The following is a 20,670-nucleotide window of genomic DNA, read 5'->3' as shown; positions in this document are numbered from 1 at the left end:
CACTCAGCATGCACCAACACACTCCTGCTAGTTCACAAAGTCACCCAGAGCCAAATGGAGAATGTAGATAAAATTGTCCCATCACTGCCTGGCTGAAAATGTGTGATGGATATATGTGTGTGCATGTGTGTATGCATGTGGGGTAGATAACCTTGTCACAGAGGGGCCAGCCACCTGCAGACACCAATTAGGATGTCATTTACTGCTAATGTGCCAGCAGCAAGTGAACCAGCAGGGGCTATGCAGGCAGGCCAGCCAAAGGCAAGGGCAACACATAAAAATCCTTTGTAATAAATCACTACATATCAAGGACAGACTCTTCACTCATGGGATACGTACAATATCGACACACAACTTCCCAGTCTGACTTTACAAACAAAATTTAACTGCACACCTCTTCCATTATACACACACACACACACACACACACACACACACACACAAACACACACACCAAAAAACAAAAAAAAAATGAAAACAAATATAGATATGAAATCATATTTTCCATCTCACCTTGATAATCTCATCAATAAAGCACACATGAGACACTGGGTCCCTCTTTTTGGTTAGAACCTTCTGCAGGTGCTGCACCTGTTCAGGAACATAGAAGAAACTTTATCCAATATATTCAAGCATGATCTAAATTTAACACTTGGCTTAACACTTGTACCTAAAATAGGTACAATTGATAACTGCACTCACAAAGTAGTTCTATTAACAAGTTTTAAAATCATGCACTTAATTAATGCATCATGCACATGCATTTAATACAAAATCAGAATAACTGATTTGTATATTTTTCTTTACCAACAATATATTTCCAAAAGCAGCTAATGCATCAAGCTTTGCAAGTTGCCAAGTAATGCATGGACTTGAACAGCTTGTATGAGTGGAGAAGAGTCTCCCCTCCCCTCCCCACTCAAGCATCCCCACTCTACCATTAGCAGGAGTGCCACAAATTTAATTTCGGAGCTTAATCAAGCTTAATATTTTGTGGCTTTACAAGTGAACACCAGACAAAGTGGAGTGGGACATGGTAATAACACAGCCACCTGTGAACTACTGGTGTTTTGCCTAATGACATTAACAGTGTTTCATAATAGTAACATCTGTGTGAGTTTGATAACTTATGCATACCTGACCACACGCAGCACAGATCTGGTCCATTAGTTTCTCTAAATTTGTCCAAAGGGCAGCTCGAAATGCAGCTGTGTTCCCTGGAGTGGGCATGACGGCTCTGCCAGGGGCACCTAAACACAGCAGACACGAGAGGCACACACTAAAACACAATGCAAAATCAGCAAGCACTCTTAACGGCCTTAAATGCACTAAACAACAAACCTCTAGTGTTGGCAGGTTGAGTGAGGACTTTAATGTCAAGGGCATTAACAACATTCTCCTGCACAGATGTCCTGTATCCATCCACCACACTTCTTATGGTCTCTCTTAGATTGCCGAGGTTGTAAAACACCTGTAGGGCCGTTCCCACCTGAGACGGATTCTGTGGGATAAACAAATCAAAAACAATCAAAAATTCTATAACCAAGAAAAAACACTGTATGAGCTACAATGTGCTACAAGTTTTAAATTAATGGTTTAATCACATGCCATACTGTGGCCTAATCAGAAGCAAGGTTATAAGTTTAATAAGTTTGTCATTATTGTAAAGACATTTTTTTTTATAATCTTTCTAAGTGTAACGTTCTCCTCTATTTTTTTTACTGAAAAGTGAAAACCCACTTTACACGATAAAATCCCACTTCACATTAAGTTCTTTAATACATTATCTGCCAGTTAATATTTTGTTTCACCAGAAATGTTCATTTGTTTTGTGTGTTCTGTGGTTTTGAATGAGTTGCATAATATTTGAGTAGAATTAATGTGGGAAGCAGGCCACTGACACACAGGAATCTAAATACATTTACATTCTCTTCTTCAGTTTCAAGTCAGATTTACACCTGAGACTAGTCTTCTCCGCATGAGGGGATCACAGACTGTGCACAGCACTTGCCGCAAAAGCCACCGATTGACGTCACTGCGCTCAACACCAGAGCACATGTAAGGAAAGTAGGTCAAATTCAAATTCTTTAAATTCAACTGTCTCAGCTTAGCTGTGACTACAGGACATTGGAGTTTAAAACGCAAAACAGGAAGCTCTCCAATGCTGCATTCAAAGCAGCTTCAAGCAGACGGTCCCGATCTCTGATCCTGCCTTTAATTTAATCTCCCAGGATGAAAGCGCCAATCATTACAACCGATTCAAGACCCCGTCCAACTTCAATCTAATCCCAGTGGATCAAAGATGATCAGGCCCAGTGGCTTTCCCAAACGGTACACGGAAAACTGCAGGTGAATGGATATTTATGCAACAGATGTGATGAGAGAAAGTGATAATTCAGTAAATCTACCCTTCTTGTCTCTATGTGCTTGACTAATGGTGAACAGATTGAGTGTAATAGGCAGGAGTGGTAGGATAAAGCCATCAGTGGTGGCTAAGTACTTTGCTGCAATCAGCGTTTCAAGCTCTAATCATGCAAATGATGGGCACACACTGCTACAGCTCCTCTGTGCTCTGAATTTTGTCCTTTTCAACATTGGTCAAGAGAAATTTGCCCAACTGTGAAAGAGGTTCCACTGTAATATTCTAAACAACTGCAAAAAGATTGGGGTGATGGACAAAATGGATGTTTGAAGATTAAACATTCATTACAAACAATTCATTTTTTAAAGAGTCAATTAGATTGAAACACCTAGTTTTTATGCACTGCAACATTGTAAAACCAAAGGGAGTCACTGACTATAGTAAGTACAAGAAGAAACAGCAATCCCTTGTGACCTCATTACAGGTGTTGGTGAGGGTCCGTTCCGATTTCTGATACACTAGTGGCTGCATTGTTTTTGTAGCTACTTACGATCTTAGGAAGTAAGACCAAATGGGAAAAACTGTCCCTGCACTTAGAAAAAATTGCAAAGCATTGGTGCCTATTTCAACTTAACTGCTGCAGGGTCACAAGACACTAAAGCACATTTTGAGATTTTATACACCCTGACGATAGCATGTGTTAGTATGAGAGCTTTAGACAAAAATGTTTTAATGCAGTCTGATTTAAACTGCAAAAATGTGTCCATCGACTTGTGGCATTTAATATCTATTGTTGCTGAAAAATACAGTGGTATAATTGTTTTATCTATACTGCTCAGCCGTAGCTAAACATTCACAAACCGAGCCAAAATTGGCTGTTGTCCAGCAGCATAAATCATATGTTGTCACTTATGCAACAGTGAGTGTAGTTGTCAAAGAACAGATGTGAATCACAGACAAAGGAAAACAGAGGATTGGGAGAGACCTAATTGCTTGCAGCAGGTTCACTCGCAGCATGTAATGCACTAGCCCTCATTTACCCTGAACTGTGGAAGGATAATGGTTTAGCAGGGACATGCACAGTCACCGTGGAGATGGATTTGATCAGCTCAGTGCAAGTCGGTGACCCAGGATGGCTAGCTGCCAACTGCCATGAATGAGGTGTTTTCACATTACTCACATCCAGGCAAGCACTATGCTTTTGTTCCCAGAATTAGCACTTAGCTGGAACAGGTGGCCAACGATCGCTTTCTTTACCGGCAAGAGAGAAAAACATATTTGGGCTAATGCTTTTAAGCTCAAACAGCAGAAACAGGCAAGCACTATGCTTTTGTTCCCAGAATTAGCACTTAGCTGGAACAGGTGGCCAACGATCGCTTTCTTTACCGGCAAGAGAGAGAAAAACATATTTGGGCTAATGCTTTTAAGCTCAAACAGCAGAAGAGACCAATTTTTGATTGGGAAAATATACAGTTAGCCATCACTGGGAAGGTGAAATGCAACTAAAAATACACCTCGGTTCCATGTTGATTAGATTGGCTTGCATGTTGTGGGCTATTGTTGCAAAGAGTGGGAAATCTTATACAGCGTGTTTAGTTTTGTCAGTGCTGGTTTCACTCCATCCGCTGTCCAGCAGATGTGAAATTCATTCTGTCCAAGGGATCGCATGAACTTGTGTAAGTTGTAACACCCTTTCTTGATATGTTTCTTGGGAGAATTACATTTCATACTGGAATGAATATGTTTATATCAGATAACCCCTCATAAACAGTGAAGGTCAGAAAAGGTCTTGCCATCTTCATGGCAAGGCGCTGCATGTTCTTCTACCAGAATGCAGATCCAATCCAATGCAGATTCTTACATAATTGCAAAAGGCAGGTGGCATGCTTGGCGAACACATCACTGTATCTGAATCCTACAGATCATATGTACAAGGAGGTTTGAGATGTGCCAATGTTATTTTTGCCATCTTGAGATTTAGGCGTGTTTCTCCAGGGGAACGTAGGAGACAAAATGCATGTGAAAAAGCATCTTACTGCTTGCTGTATTTGCTCTTTGATGGCACTGGTAACTTTCATATTCCTCTCAGAGATGGTTTATAGGAGTAACAAAAAGCTGATGTATTAGTGTTTAACCTGGTGGAAGAAACTGGGTCACATAAGACAAACAAGATGGGGTGGGATGCTAAGGAGGAGATGTGGTAGATCATCCTTGGGTCACTATGCCTCCATCATGTATCCGACCTGGGCCTGTAATAACTATACTACACTGCTTGTATCACCTCCATTACAGACGCAGTGTGGGGGCTTGATTAAATTCTCTCCTGCTTGGTAAAATTCAATTCGGTCAACCGTTCTGCATGAATGCTTCAGGTAGATGTCCTTTTTCTAGAGAAACCACAAAGGAAAAAAATACACAGCCCAAAAAGGGAACTTCCAACGAAATCAAGTATGCTACCTCAACAGGAACATTGTGAGACTTTGCTCATCACGTAGGGCGCAGTGCCTTACGAGAAAAACAACAGTCATTTCCAGCCAATTGCTTCCTTTCATAAAAACACCTGGTCACCACGCCAGTGTCATTAGCTTCTGGCTGTGTTTATTTTGTCACCATATGGAAGATATTTGTCTACCAAACAATAGCTGATAAGTAGATCACACCAGGGGTCTTTGCCCACATACGGTCCCCAGGTAATTCCTGCTATGAGAACATTTCCATGTGCCCATTATATGCATTGTAATACTGGATTAAATGTTATATATACACATTCAAATAAAATACAAAATAACTGGGAATTTTTAAAGACAAAAATCATGCTAGATAAAACTTCCTTCAAGAACTGACATAATCATGGGTGGGAAAACAATCCCATAAGCACCAGTAAGTATTAGCAAGAGATTTCAGCCTGCTTAGTAACAGTACAGATAATAACATCATAGATAATATGATAGCATCAAATTTTTTAGAGATTAAAAAAAAAAAATCAAAATGAAATTAACAAAAAGTGAAAATTTACTCAATTTAACGGTCAATCTCTTGTGCGGTGGATACATAAATGGCAATAAAATCAATAAGGTGGAAATAATCAAGTATATAAGTTGAGAGACAACAGCACAAAACATCACAAAATTGATCAAATGCTTATGTTTGTTCTGTTGTTTTCACTGTAGATTTCACTTCCTGGAGGCCACTGGCTTGAAACGAGGACATTTTTAGAAGTCTGCTAAATCTTTTGTAGAAATACTTAAATTACAACACAATAAGTTTACATTTTTTATATTTACAGAAAATACTGCATAGCACAAATGACCCAGCCAATATGAGAATTACATGAGTTATATGGATGAAACAGGGACATGTATTTTCCTTCTAGTCATTCCCAATCCAAAAACGACAGCAAACATGGTCAATGCCAGCCCATAAGAACATACAGAGTTCATTGGCTCACACTAAGCAAAGTGTTATGGCCATGCAAGAGTAATTCTGAAGAACAGAGAGGGCGAAAGTGAGACTTTGAGTGTGAAGAAAAAGTGAAAAGATGATGGATCACTTAGACATTCATTTAGGTGTCGTGTTTCCACAGCAACCCAAAAACAAACACGACGAAGACCGATTAAAGCCTTTTAAGACGCACTTGGTAAATGTCAGTGCAATGCCAGACCAGGAAGAAATTAACTCAATTTGGGAGAGAACTGATGATTGTGGAAAGGAGAAAGGTGAAAGATGAGGTGTGCTCAGCATAACTAATGAGAGAGAACATCTTCAGTGATAAAGAAACTTTGATTTGCACCGGCATTAAAAAGAAATTAACTCCTCTCATTCATTCATTCATTTTTTAACACTTGAGGTTAAATGCATCTTGTATCATGTCATTTCTTTAATGTCAGAATGTAAGTCAAATTCAATGAACATCATTTAGTGATCCGTCTAAGTGTTTTTACGAATGGAAATACATGTGCCCTTATACATGTGCCCTTATAATGAATTCCAGAGTGCAGGTTAACCTACTGAAAAAAGATGGACATGCATAACCATGAATAAAATATCTATTCAATCTTGTGAAAGCAGAAAACAGGTTTCGGTTCAGACGAAAACACTTGTGCACAAAGGAACGGTGGCGGCTTACTGGTCCAAGTCACAATGAAAATCTATAGGATTTATCACCTATTTTGTCATCCACCAAGTCAAAATCTTAATCTGATCTAACATACTCATATATCAAGGTCCTTTAATGGTGCATTTAACAAACCATGCAAATAGCATGTTTATTGATATTAGCAGGATACCATTTCATGGTACCACAGTATATTAATACCTGTATACATCAACGATAATCAGTCAGTATCATGGTAGATACTATATCACTGAGCAAGTGCAACAGGACTAGTAATCAAAAGCTCCCCTCAATGACACTATAAACACTATAAATAAACTGCTGCATCTTTGTGCTTTTAACCTTTGTGTGACTTTTTTTTAATTGTGAAGAACGGACACCAGGCAGAAGAGATGTTAAACAGCATGTGCATATGGTCTCCATGGTAACAGTAATTTGTCAGGTGGGTGCTTGGCAGTAACGTGTTACTGATGGGTAATGGGTGAGAGAAGTCGACGTGCGAGAACGAGAAGCGCTAATCAGCACACATGGGAGCCAGTTGCTAACAGGTCTCTGATCTGTAACAGTGTACCAGTATTCTTTCAATACATCATACACAACCCTGCTGAAAAACAAAGCTTTAATCCAGTCTACAGTGGCTTGTTGGTCTTAGCTGGCTTAGCAGGTTGGCCTGCTCATCTCCCAGCTTCAGACATGCCCGGTTTAGACTAGTTTAGGGTCGCAATGAAATGGAAGCAGCGACAGGTCTTTTTTTCCATACATGTGTATCAGATTATCGAATTGAAAAATTGTAGGATTGGGTCTTGTTTCTGTACATTGGATGTAGTAGTAACTTTATTTATCCCCTTGGGGAAATTTTGTTTCGGTGTCTTGTTTCAATATGCGGTTCTCACAAACGACAATACAACATAAATTTCACAATAGAAACAATACAAAAACGGTCTTGCCATCTTCGTGGCAAGGCACTGCATGTTTATCTGTACCATAATGCAGATCCAAAAGGTTCTTACATAATTGCAAAAGGCAGGTGGCATGCTTGGCAAACACATCACTGTATCTGAATCCTACAGATCATATGTATAAGGAGGTTTGAGATGTGCCAATATTATTTTTTGCCATCTTGAGATTTAGGCGTGTTTCTCCAGGGGAACGTAGGAGACAAAATGCATGTGAAAAAGCATCTTACTGCTTGCTGTATTTGCTCTTTGATGGCACTGGTAACTTTCATATTCCTCTCAGAGATGGTTTATAGGAGTAACAAAAAGCTGATGTATTAGTGTTTAACCTGGTGGAAGAAACTGGGTCACATAAGATAAACAAGATGGGGTGGGATGCTAAGGAGGAGATGTGGTAGATCATCCTTGGGTCACTATGCCTCCATCATGTATCCGACCTGGGCCTGTAATAACTATACTACACTGCTTGTATCACCTCCATTACAGACGCAGTGTGGGGGCTTGATTAAATTCTCTCCTGCTTGGTAAAATTCAATTCGGTCAACCGTTCTGCATGAATGCTTCAGGTAGATGTCCTTTTTCTAGAGAAACCACAAAGGAAAAAAATACACAGCCCAAAAAGGGAACTTCCAACGAAATCAAGTATGCTACCTCAACAGGAACATTGTGAGACTTTGCTCATCACGTAGGGCGCAGTGCCTTACGAGAAAAACAACAGTCATTTCCAGCCAATTGCTTCCTTTCATAAAAACACCTGGTCACCACGCCAGTGTCATTAGCTTCTGGCTGTGTTTATTTTGTCACCATATGGAAGATATTTGTCTACCAAACAATAGCTGATAAGTAGATCACACCAGGGGTCTTTGCCCACATACGGTCCCCAGGTAATTCCTGCTATGAGAACATTTCCATGTGCCCATTATATGCATTGTAATACTGGATTAAATGTTATATATACACATTCAAATAAAATACAAAATAACTGGGAATTTTTAAAGACAAAAATCATGCTAGATAAAACTTCCTTCAAGAACTGACATAATCATGGGTGGGAAAACAATCCCATAAGCACCAGTAAGTATTAGCAAGAGATTTCAGCCTGCTTAGTAACAGTACAGATAATAACATCATAGATAATATGATAGCATCAAATTTTTTAGAGATTAAAAAAAAAAAATCTAAATGAAATTAACAAAAAGTGAAAATTTACTCAATTTAACGGTCAATCTCTTGTGCGGTGGATACATAAATGGCAATAAAATCAATAAGGTGGAAATAATCAAGTATATAAGTTGAGAGACAACAGCACAAAACATCACAAAATTGATCAAATGCTTATGTTTGTTCTGTTGTTTTCACTGTAGATTTCACTTCCTGGAGGCCACTGGCTTGAAACGAGGACATTTTTAGAAGTCTGCTAAATCTTTTGTAGAAATACTTAAATTACAACACAATAAGTTTACATTTTTTATATTTACAGAAAATACTGCATAGCACAAATGACCCAGCCAATATGAGAATTACATGAGTTATATGGATGAAACAGGGACATGTATTTTCCTTCTAGTCATTCCCAATCCAAAAACGACAGCAAACATGGTCAATGCCAGCCATACAGAGTTTACAGAGTTCATTGGCTCACACTAAGCAAAGTGTTATGGCCATGCAAGAGTAATTCTGAAGGGCGAAAGTGGCGAAAGTGAGACTTTGAGTGTGAAGAAAAAGTGAAAAGATGATGGATCACTTAGACATTCATTTAGGTGTCGTGTTTCCACAGCAACCCAAAAACAAACACGACGAAGACCGATTAAAGCCTTTTAAGACGCACTTGGTAAATGTCAGTGCAATGCCAGACCAGGAAGAAATTAACTCAATTTGGGAGAGAACTGATGATTGTGGAAAGGAGAAAGGTGAAAGATGAGGTGTGCTCAGCATAACTAATGAGAGAGAACATCTTCAGTGATAAAGAAACTTTGATTTGCACCGGCATTAAAAAGAAATTAACTCCTCTCATTCATTCATTCATTTTTTAACACTTGAGGTTAAATGCATCTTGTATCATGTCATTTCTTTAATGTCAGAATGTAAGTCAAATTCAATGAACATCATTTAGTGATCCGTCTAAGTGTTTTTACGAATGGAAATACATGTGCCCTTATACATGTGCCCTTATAATGAATTCCAGAGTGCAGGTTAACCTACTGAAAAAAGATGGACATGCATAACCATGAATAAAATATCTATTCAATCTTGTGAAAGCAGAAAACAGGTTTCGGTTCAGACGAAAACACTTGTGCACAAAGGAACGGTGGCGGCTTACTGGTCCAAGTCACAATGAAAATCTATAGGATTTATCACCTATTTTGTCATCCACCAAGTCAAAATCTTAATCTGATCTAACATACTCATATATCAAGGTCCTTTAATGGTGCATTTAACAAACCATGCAAATAGCATGTTTATTGATATTAGCAGGATACCATTTCATGGTACCACAGTATATTAATACCTGTATACATCAACGATAATCAGTCAGTATCATGGTAGATACTATATCACTGAGCAAGTGCAACAGGACTAGTAATCAAAAGCTCCCCTCAATGACACTATAAACACTATAAATAAACTGCTGCATCTTTGTGCTTTTAACCTTTGTGTGACTTTTTTTTAATTGTGAAGAACGGACACCAGGCAGAAGAGATGTTAAACAGCATGTGCATATGGTCTGCATGGTAACAGTAATTTGTCAGGTGGGTGCTTGGCAGTAACCTGTTACTGATGGGTAATGGGCGAGAGAAGTCGACGTGCGAGAACGAGGAGCGCTAATCAGCACACATGGGAGCCAGTCGCTAACAGGTCTTTGATCTATAACAGTGCTACCAGTACTCTTTCAATAAATCATACACAACCCTACTGAAAAACAAAGCTTTAATCCAGTCTACAGTGGCTTGTTGGTCTTAGCTGGCTTAGCAGATGGGGTCTTGGTTCAGAACATTGGTTGTTGATTGGCTGTTAAGATGTGGGCGTGGCAGTCAAAAATGGAGACACAAACATGAGTTTGCAGGGGTTTTGGACTAAATGATTGGAGAAGTCCTTCATACGTCACCAGAGAGAAGTCTCATTTTTCACCGGAAGATCCCATTATGACATTTTATTTAACCATTATGAGGACAAAACATTTATTTATAAAAATTAAACATTTGTACAGATTAGGTTTTTTAGGTTAGCTTTTGCTTGATTATCTTAGTTTTCACTTTTTTGTATTATTGTTATTCTTATATTGCATGTTTCCGTGTAAAGCGCCTTGAGAAGCTTCTTTTAAAAGGCACTGTTTAAGGTAAAGTTATTTATTATTATTATTATAAAATGAACTATATTCATATTATCAACGGTTTACATTAAGACTTGAAACATGCATTTAGAAAACAGATAGGGTAAATTTTCATTTCCTGCGACTTTAAATGCACTTTATTCAGCAGTGAGATTCCATTCATTTTAAGTGTCCTCCAGGATATCACTTATGGAAATGCATAAAGAAAAAAGGCTTACTGAGCACAGTATGCATGCAGTAAATATATATGTGTAGTATGATAATTTGGAACAAGCATTTTGCCTTCTTCCCCCTGACAGAGCAGTGTGGAGACAAAAGCAGCCATACTGGCAGAACAAGCCACACCTGCTGACTGCTTGTCAGCTATATGAGCAATCCAGCGCATCTATATTCCATCTTCATGGTCTTTAGAGAGCAAACAGAGAAAAAATGTGAGAGAGCAACAGAGATGTTATGTTTGAAGTGAGTGAGAAGGCAAAGAAAAGGGAGGCACAAAGCTTCAGGAAAAAAAGGTGGCAAAAGAAAAATACAGAAAAAAGACTTAAGGAGCGCACAAAAGCAATGACTTCACTCCTTAGCAGCTTCAACTCCTGAGAGACATTCCTTTTGATGTAAAGGTTACTCAAACACATGCCTCAAAAAAATGGATGAACCATGAATATCGGGGGTGGGGGGGGGTTACTGCATAAACTTATCAGTGACCACCACAAATTGAGCCCATTGGAAAACATGAGAAAATTAGTGAAGATTTGAATAGAGTGCAACAATGACATATACTTTTTTTGTGACCTTGGCATTTTCCCCATTCATTTTCTCCACAGGCATTGAAAAAATCCATAAAGTAAAACACCAAACCAAAATCAACCAGCTCTAACATTATAAACATTTATTTGAAGCAAAATGTGTAAAAAAAAAAAAAACAGCAAAAAGACACAAAACTGTGTATTTCCTTATTCTTTTATAAAGGAATGATCTGCTTGATGCATCCAAAGCATAGTAAATAGCTAAGCATAAAAGGATAGTACTGTTGATGGTACTACAAACTAATGACTTACATTGATTATAAGTTTATTACTAAGTATTAAGCTATACAAAGTAGTTTGAGAGTGTAGGATGAACAACTCTATTTCGTCATTGAAAATCATGCATGGGAGTGAGTAGTTATTGCTAAACTCTTGCACTCTTCAGGCTGGCTATTTTAATTCAGAGTACATTAAAACCTATTTACTGTACTATTTTTTCTCTTGTTTGGAACAAGAAAGCAAGCTGTCATTTCCGTATCTGACAAACCTGTCCTTATATATACAAACACATAGCTGAATCTGGCAGGTTGTCAGGATAAAGACCCATCTGTCACATAACAATGCAAAGCCTCTTGCAATATTAGACAGATCAGTGTAGCTCTGTTTTTCTGTTGAAATCTCTATTTTACCATCACCCTCTGTTGTTTAAACTGCTAAAATAGAACTTAATTCTCACCATATTTCTGATATTATCTATCAAACTAATTTGACATTGTTCGCTTTTTAATCTAAACTGCTAGCGTAGCGTGTTAGCATTCCGTTAGCCTGTTAGCTTGTCATTCGTGCCTAGCGTTTCTTTTCTCTCTCTCACTCTGTTTTTCACGAGTTCATGAAACAACTGTGGAATCATTCAAGTCAGAATCATTCAACAATCACGGTGAGTAATGGCTTCTTCTCCTGTTACGGTCACTTGCACTGCTTGCCACATGTATAGTGTAGCTTTCTCTGTCAGCGGCGAGGGATTCACATGTGATAAATGCAGGGAAATACTTAGGCTGACAAAGAAGATTTCAGAACTAGAGACACGCATCCAAACTTTAACTGAGGATAGTTTACCGGGAGCCAGAGCACCTGACATCTTGGCAAATTTAAAAGGGCTGGCTAATGCTGAACGTAAATTCAGTAAGATTGTTATTCACATTGGTGCTAATGATGTTCGACTTTCCCAGTCAGAGATCACTAAAAATAAAATAAATACACACATTTGCTTTGACAATCTGTTTTGTATAAAGTGCTATATAAACAGAGGTGACTTGACTTGACTTGATCAGATCATTCAAGAACACACGAATAATTTTAACCCTGTTTGAATCCTGACTGAGTAACCTTAAAGGGCAACACTATTTCCTGTCACCTTAGAATGTCAGCATGCAAAACGTAGTCAAAAGAGCACAAATGAAGCCACACATCTCCGCTCAGATGTTTGCAAATACCAAATGCGCTTTAAATCCTGCCATTCGTGTATAACAATGCAGCGACAAGCTAAACTGTGTGCTAATAAGACATTTCTAAATGATTACTACCCTCTTATGCACAGTTTGAGTCATGCATCAAGTTCAGCCCTGAAGGAACAATAAAAAAAATGCTGTTATCAAATCATTAGTGACAGGGCTTGCACATTAGTAATTGCAGGAGATTGTCTATAAATAATCATGCATGAGCGAAAGGTATTCATTTACATGGAAAGAAGTAAAATTGCTATGTGGTATAGCAGAGAAAGAAATGAAGCATTGAATTGATTTCACTTAACATTCTTGTCAGTATTTGTTTGGCCCAAGGCGTATAACATATTTTTTGTTGTGTCTTTTCAGCAGCGAGTGAGAGAAAATTCCATTACATGCCGCAGGTACATGGCTCGATTAGGCTGCGGATGACAAAAATCACATTCCACCAAGACAATGGACAAAGCTAAACAGATCAGACAGAATGGACAAATGCAGAGAAAGGAAAATCATTTCAATCCAAATGAAAAAATGATTGTAAATCCTAACAAACATTCAGGGGAAAAAGACCAACGGTATATCTGGACTAATTGGAATGTTTGGTAAAATGACCATTGAAAAAAATAATAATAATGTGACCCAATTGATTGTGGCAATGTGGACTACTGTATATCTGCACCTTATATCAACAAAACACAAATCTATGTGCGACAACCATCACACGAACTCTTGACCTCTTGAAATGGACAAAGGTGACGTATTGTTTAAAGGGTGCATGATCAATGTTCTGCTGGGGCTGCTTATGTAATACACAGTTACTCATGGTGGGGCAAGAGGCGCATCTATCTGTCAAAGCAGCGGTGACTCAGTTAAAACCCAGACTCATTCGTCCCCTCTTGTCAATGCCCTTCCAATGCAGGCAGTGCCTAATCTATTATGTGGAGGAACCACACTCCTGTGGTTTCACTAGTTATGTCTGCAGCAGGTCAGTTCTTTCCTAGGTTTATGACTGCTTTTGATCGTGCATGAACCTGGTCACATGATTTTCTAAGAACTTGCTGGTCAGCAGTCAAACTGCGCTAAAGACTAGCTTTTTAATATCTCCCAAATACATCAGCAATTTAGTCCTACACTCTTAAAAATAAGTGTTCCAAAAGAGCGGTGCAATAGAATCACCATTTTGGGTTCTCCAAAGAACCATTCAGTGAACAGTTCTTAAAAGAAAATGTTTTTCTGAGTGTGAAGAAATTTTTTAATTATCTAATTATCTAAAAGGAACCTTTTTCATCATAAAGAAGCTTGTGTGGAATGGAAAGGATCCGTGGATGTTAAAAATCCTTAATAGAATCATTGATGCCAATAAAGAACCTTTATTTTGTATGTGTAGTTCCTTGTAACAGATACAATGAGGAGTTACTATCTGTATAACTTTAAAAACACTCTTTCTGACAATTTTGCTTTATACAGGAATCATGAATGCATAAAAAAAAACATCCATGCTATTCTAATGCACAGAGACATCTTGTTTTTGGGAATAAAGAGGTCCAAAAAAGTATATGGACATTTTTGTTGTTCTAATAAATGTGTGAATGTCATTGCATCAGATAAAAACATAAAACCACAATGCAGGATCCTCTCTTCACTAACTTCACTTTTTTCAATATGTTTTCTCAGTGTCTTTTAATCAACTCTTGTTTTGTTCATTTTTAGTGAATTTATGAAGTCAGTTATCCTCAGGTTCACTCAGGTTATTATTTCAAAACTGGACAAACTTATTTTTGTGAGATGTTCTGCTTCTAAAGTGTTTTTCTTTCAAACAAGCAACACTTAGTTTGCAATCTAACGCAGTGAAATTTTTAGGGTCACAGTATCGTGGATGGAGAGATTGTCATTTTTTCTCTTCTGTAATAGAGAAGGGCTGCATTAATGTCCATTCCTCCATTCCCCTACGAGCATGTGAAACAGGACACTGGCCCATGAGTACTCTGCTTTTCTGGGTCAGGAAGACAGGAGCCTAGGCGAGAGTAGTCATTTGTATATGTGTGTCTGTGGACACACTTGTGCAACTCCACACAGTGAATTTTGAGCCCTTTGAGACCATAGTATGCATCTCCAGCTCGGACCACACACACACACACACCTCAGTGACCTCCAACCAATGTTTGCTGAGTAAGCAAAAACCTTCACTGCGGTAATGAGAATCCACTTCCAAAACCGCATCCCCTCTTCCACACTAAAAAAAGAAAAGGGGGGGGCATGATTTATCCTCTCATGACCTTCTGTGTAAAAACGCCCCTCTTAAGCAGCTGATATAAATGTATGAGAAGAGAAATAAAAACAGACTTGAAACAACGTGGATAAAATATTTAACAGACCTCCTCTTCTCTCACCCCATCCGAAATGAATGTGCAGATACAGGCTACACTTTTTGTTCTGCCTCCCTGCACATCAGTGTCTAATTTTGACCTTCAAACGCACTCTCCTTTCAAGTGCCCTTCTGACAATATGGCAGTGAATCACACAGCTGATGCTTTCAAAACAGGAGTGCACTGATATAAAGTACCACTCTTCTGTACGTTTTTAATGAAATGTAGAGGAGATAAATACACCAAGCACTATGTCACTATGCACCAAAAAGCAATTAAGAACAGATGAATCCCTCCAAACTAATAAGATTTCAAAGAAAATGTTCAACAGCTCCTGCAGCTTTAAGATGATTCATCAGATTATGTTTTCCTTTTTGTTCTTCAAAACTTAATTACAGGAAATCTTTTATATATATATGCAAAAAGACTGGAGTAATGATGCTGATGAAAATTCAGCTTTGCATCACAGGAATAAATACTATTTTAAAGTATATTAAAATAGAAAACCATTATTTTAAATTGCAGTAATATTTCACAATATTACTGTTTTTTTTCTGTATTTTTGGTCAAATAAATGCAGCCTTGATGAACAGAAGAGACTTCTTTAAAACACATAAAAAATCTTACTGATCACAAACGTTTTAACAGTAGTGTATATATAGATATAGATATCAGAAGAAAAGTTATATATACATTAATCAATTAGCTTTGCATTATTTTCAAATGAATATCGTTTCACTTGCAAATACATCATATTACAGAAATCAAGTCAATGAAAAAGAAAAACAAACTGTTTACAGTAATGCACTAACAGTGAAAGTCAAGGCAAAGCACTGTATGGGAGTACATTTTAAAACAGACCAAAATAGACCAAATTCAAAAGTGACATTATGCAGCTTTTAACTACTGTCAACATGCAAGAAAACAACATTAAAAATATTTGAGCAGCACAAATATCTATCTCCATAAATTTACACTGTAAGTGCATTACTGGAATCACGACTGTTGCTCTTACAACCTGAGGAATGAGATGTTATAGATGCTGTCAATATAGCTTAACTTGCATTGAACACAGAACGATTCCATTAAAACACATTAAAAGATTTGAGATGCCTTGGTTAAAATTCACAATCTAAATGAAAAATTCCTCTTTTTTTGGTTTAGACTAATAGAGTGAAAAGAAGACGGCCATCTCTCCACATGAGCTAAGTAATAGCGGCTTATGTAACCCACACAATTCTAAATATACTGATGCAGGACTGGCCGTGGAGGAGTGGAGTGAATATCATGATAAAATCCAGAACAACAAATACATGAACAGAGGTCAGGGGGCTCTTGCATCGCTCGGTTTTATAATGAGATGCTAATAGGGCAAGAATGTGTTGTAAGGAGACAGCAGAGAAGGAATTTGTTAGAGATGCATGGAATAGAGGACAGAGAATGAACTATAGCAGTTCAACACTTAATTGAAGTGAACAAGAGATAAAAAGGATTTCTGGTCCTTGAAAAAGAGCATTCGATAACTAGATTTCTATGCAAAAAGTAACAGCATACCCCTTTCCCAAGAAGCCAAGTCTAAGCTTAAATGGAAACAAAACATATTTAACTAACAAATTAAATAAAACATTACACTGAGATTCTGGTTGTTTCAGTATCACTGGCAGCTATGATGCCCAAAAAATGTGGTCTACCTAGGCAGTGCACTATATGTTGAAAGATAGCCACTATAACCAGAGACTTCCATATCTACTTTTAAAGAGATCACACAGTGGTCAATAGGGTTGGGTATCGTTTGAATTTTATCGATTCCGATTCTGCTTATCGATTCAGATTCTTTTCGATTCCAATGTGATTAAATAATGATATCAAACATTTATGCTGTCTCTCTTTTTTGCAAACCATTTATTGGAGCTAAATACCATGAACAAAAATCAACAGGCTACATAAAAACTGGACTCTTTAAGAGCTGTTTGTGTGCAAAATAGAACTGCATGATTCTGAATAAATTTAGTATTTTTTTTTCGTTTTTTTCCCCCAATGGAAGTTGTGGTTCTCTCATTATTCTGAAGAAAAAACATTAGACAACTAAACAAAATCACATGTAATTTATGAATTAATGATTAAATGACTCACTCAAGATGTACTTGTTTCATTACTGGATGAATCAGCGTTCTTGAACGAATCTCTTGTGATTCAAAGACAAATACATTTTAACAGCCCCTTTTCACCACCTACTGGCGTAACAATGTAATCGATAATCTTCATTTGAAGCATCAAATTACTTTCAAAAGGTGATTTATTCTATTTTAATCGCTACCATACACATCGTACACACCGTTTATATCTGAACTATAAACTTTTATCCCAGTACTTCTGTGATTTGAATGTTTGTAACAGAAATAATGATACTGTGTGGCTGAAAAGACAGACATGTTCATTCATGTTCATTCAAGACAGACAGCTGCTCTCTTTAGGTCAGCGGCAGCGCGAACGCATATTTAAAATGTTAAAATCACACTGATGTGATCGTATGCTGCACGGATGAACCAAGTGATCACAACATTGATCGCACACATCAAAGGTTGAGGAATGAAACAGACGAATCATTGTAATTTAGGAATAGAATCACGTTGGTGTTTGAATTGTGTTCGCGATCTTTAACGATCTATTAAATTAAAGTGCTTTGTATGTTGGTGGACACACCTCTCTTGCAACATGTTTAGCTATCACAGATATTATACTTCGCTTTTTTGGCTTCTGATCGCAAATGTAGCCAAACTTTGGAGCGCTTAGATTAGCGAGCAAGGTCCTGGCAGATCGTTAGGTCCAGTCCTCACAGATGAAGAAAAAAAAAAAAAAAGCTCATAGGAATCGATAGGCGGAATCGAAATTTTAATTTGACAACAAGTATCCGATTCCTGACCTTAAGTATTCGATTCTGGAATCGGAATCGATTTTCGATTCCCAACCCTAGTGGTCAATGCCATTTCATTGTCTGCAACCAATAACCTTGAGACAACAAGTGAAAGATGGAGGTGACTGACCATCACACAATCAACTCGTGGAGCCAAAGAAATAAAAAAAGAAAAGAATACAGCCGACAGGCACTGGGAGGCTTATTTTAGCAAGCGGCCAGCAATGGAAACCATTACCATTACCATTTACCATTAAAGATGCAGGAACAAACAAAACCTGACTGGACCAGGTCAGCTATGGGCTGTTCTTCCCCTATACTCTCTGAACAGTCATGCTTTCAAAGACAGCTGAAGGCCCATGAGAGATACATAAAGCAATCAATTTTTGACCTTGTAGTCAGTATATCGACAATCTTGTCATCTCCAACTGGAGCTCTGCATTGATTTGCTCCATAAACCGTGCTGAAAAATTAAACTGTCAATCAAAAGGAAAAAAAAATAAAGCCACAATGAGCAAAACATAAAAAGGGCCATGACAGCTGCATTCATATGATGATATGCAACATATCTTGTAGATTACTGGTGCAGGCATTTTAAAATGGTCATTTATTGAAAAACAGATATCTTTCAGCCCCTGAGATGGCTCCATGTGGCAGCTGAATTTCTGAAATGTGACTGGACAGTTCAGTGTGATGCCTGTGTGTCTGTAGACAGGGGAGAAAAGGCCAGTGCGGCCCATCTGCTGTGTGTGAGTGCATCGTGTGACAGAGAAACATGCTGAGGGAGAGATGGAAAGAATACTGGCACATGTTTCATCCGGTTGAAGTTTTAGGTCAGACATGGCTTTATCAATTAAATTTTAAGTGCAACTACATGAACGCACATCTAACCACATAAACTCGATTCCATTCATGGTCATGTTTTGAAATGTGTTGGACCACAATTCATAGAACACTGCAAATTGTGCGCTTGTAAACAGTTCCTGGATTTGGTGTTGGAGAATTTTGAAATTGCAGCCTGCTAAGTGACAAACTAATGAATTAAAGCAGTTAGTCCACCCCCAAAGTAAAACCAGCATCTAAAAATAAAAAACAAGTCAAATCAAATCTTTTTAAAAAGTAGTTTGCTGTGCTACAAGCTAACAAGTGACTGACCACATTGAAAGGTTTTTCAAAATGCTGTCAAGTACTGCAACAATTTGGACTTTGTTTCTCCCCGACACGGTTTTATTTTTACCTGAATTTCCATGCCCTGCTCCAGTAACCGTTTGGCTTGGTTCTCCACCTCCAGACGAGCTCGACTGATGAACAGCAGGTCATTTTCTATGACGTCAATACCTGACAGATCAACACCTTGGGACAGGTAATCTGCAAGAAATGGAGCAAAACATTTTTTGTTGATTTTTGAGCTTTTTAAAGCTTTGTTGTTGTTAAAAACTTCCATATATATTTAAATCCATGGACAAGTCATTTACAAGACCATTTTTTCACATAAACATGGGCAGTCATATGTTTATGTGATAGATAACGTGTCATATGGAGGACGAGCGTGTTTGCACACCCCTAAGAACCCATTTGAGCCGTTAGCATGCAAACCGTCTTCTTCACAATTGTCTGCACTAAGCAGGAGGTCTGGAAGCCACCCGACCAATCATCGCAGCAGACTGTGGAAATTATGCTTGATTTAGGTTTTCAGTGTGAAACACATCAAAAACTGTTGGAAGAGATGAGAAAGGCTTCACTTGAACAATGCTAATGTTGGCAGCTTCCTACTTGGGGCTGACTAAACTCATCGCAAAGAGCAAAGCATTTATTTAGACGCCAGCATGCCCTGGAATGAAAACATTGATAAGTAGGGCAGCAGCTCCTAGGATGGTGTGGGATACAGGTGGAGGAGGCTGAATGTCCCAGTTACACCTGAAAATATTCCACACAGGAGACCAGCTGTTATTCACAAAGGTGTGCTCATTCAAGTAAAGTCAAGTCACCTTTATTTATATAGCGCTTTTAACAATACAGATTGTGTCAAAGCAACTGAACAGCATTAATTAGGAAAATAGTGTGTCAATAATGCAAAATGACAATAGTAAACACTAATTTTTCAGTTAAAGGCAGTTCATCATTGAATTCAGTGATGTCATCATCAGTTCAGTTTAAATAGTATCTTTGCAATCAAATCAACGATATCGCTGGAAATGAAGTGTACCCAACTAAGAAAGCCAGAGGCGACAGCGGCAAGGAACCAAAACTCCATCGGTGACAAAATGGAGAAAAAACCTTGGGAGAAACAAGGCACAGTCGGGGGGCCAGTTCTCCTCTTGCCAGATGAAACCAGCAGTTCAATTCCAGGCTGCAGCAAAGTCACATTGTGCAGAGGACTCA

General features: G+C 38.1%; 1 protein-coding gene across 1 annotated transcript in view; it reads right to left on the bottom strand.

Annotated features, from left to right (window-relative positions):
- LOC107729135 (conserved oligomeric Golgi complex subunit 5-like) overlaps window positions 1-20,670 on the bottom strand; it is a 72,363-nt gene that overhangs the window by 29,207 nt on the left and 22,486 nt on the right. Inside the window, exons 7-10 of the mRNA XM_016539523.1 lie at window positions 19,526-19,656; window positions 1,342-1,501; window positions 1,138-1,250; window positions 514-591 (exon numbers count right to left, since the gene is read on the bottom strand). Of these exons, the coding sequence (XP_016395009.1) occupies window positions 514-591; window positions 1,138-1,250; window positions 1,342-1,501; window positions 19,526-19,656 (482 nt within the window). The remainder of the gene's footprint in view (window positions 1-513; window positions 592-1,137; window positions 1,251-1,341; window positions 1,502-19,525; window positions 19,657-20,670) is intronic.

This window comes from Sinocyclocheilus rhinocerous, unplaced genomic scaffold (assembly GCF_001515625.1).
Source record: "Sinocyclocheilus rhinocerous isolate Xijiao unplaced genomic scaffold, SAMN03320098_v1.1 scaffold3263, whole genome shotgun sequence".
NCBI lineage: Eukaryota > Metazoa > Chordata > Actinopteri > Cypriniformes > Cyprinidae > Sinocyclocheilus > Sinocyclocheilus rhinocerous.
The sequence above is the reverse complement of the archived record's forward strand: the minus strand, read 5'-3'. Positions and strand labels throughout refer to the sequence as shown.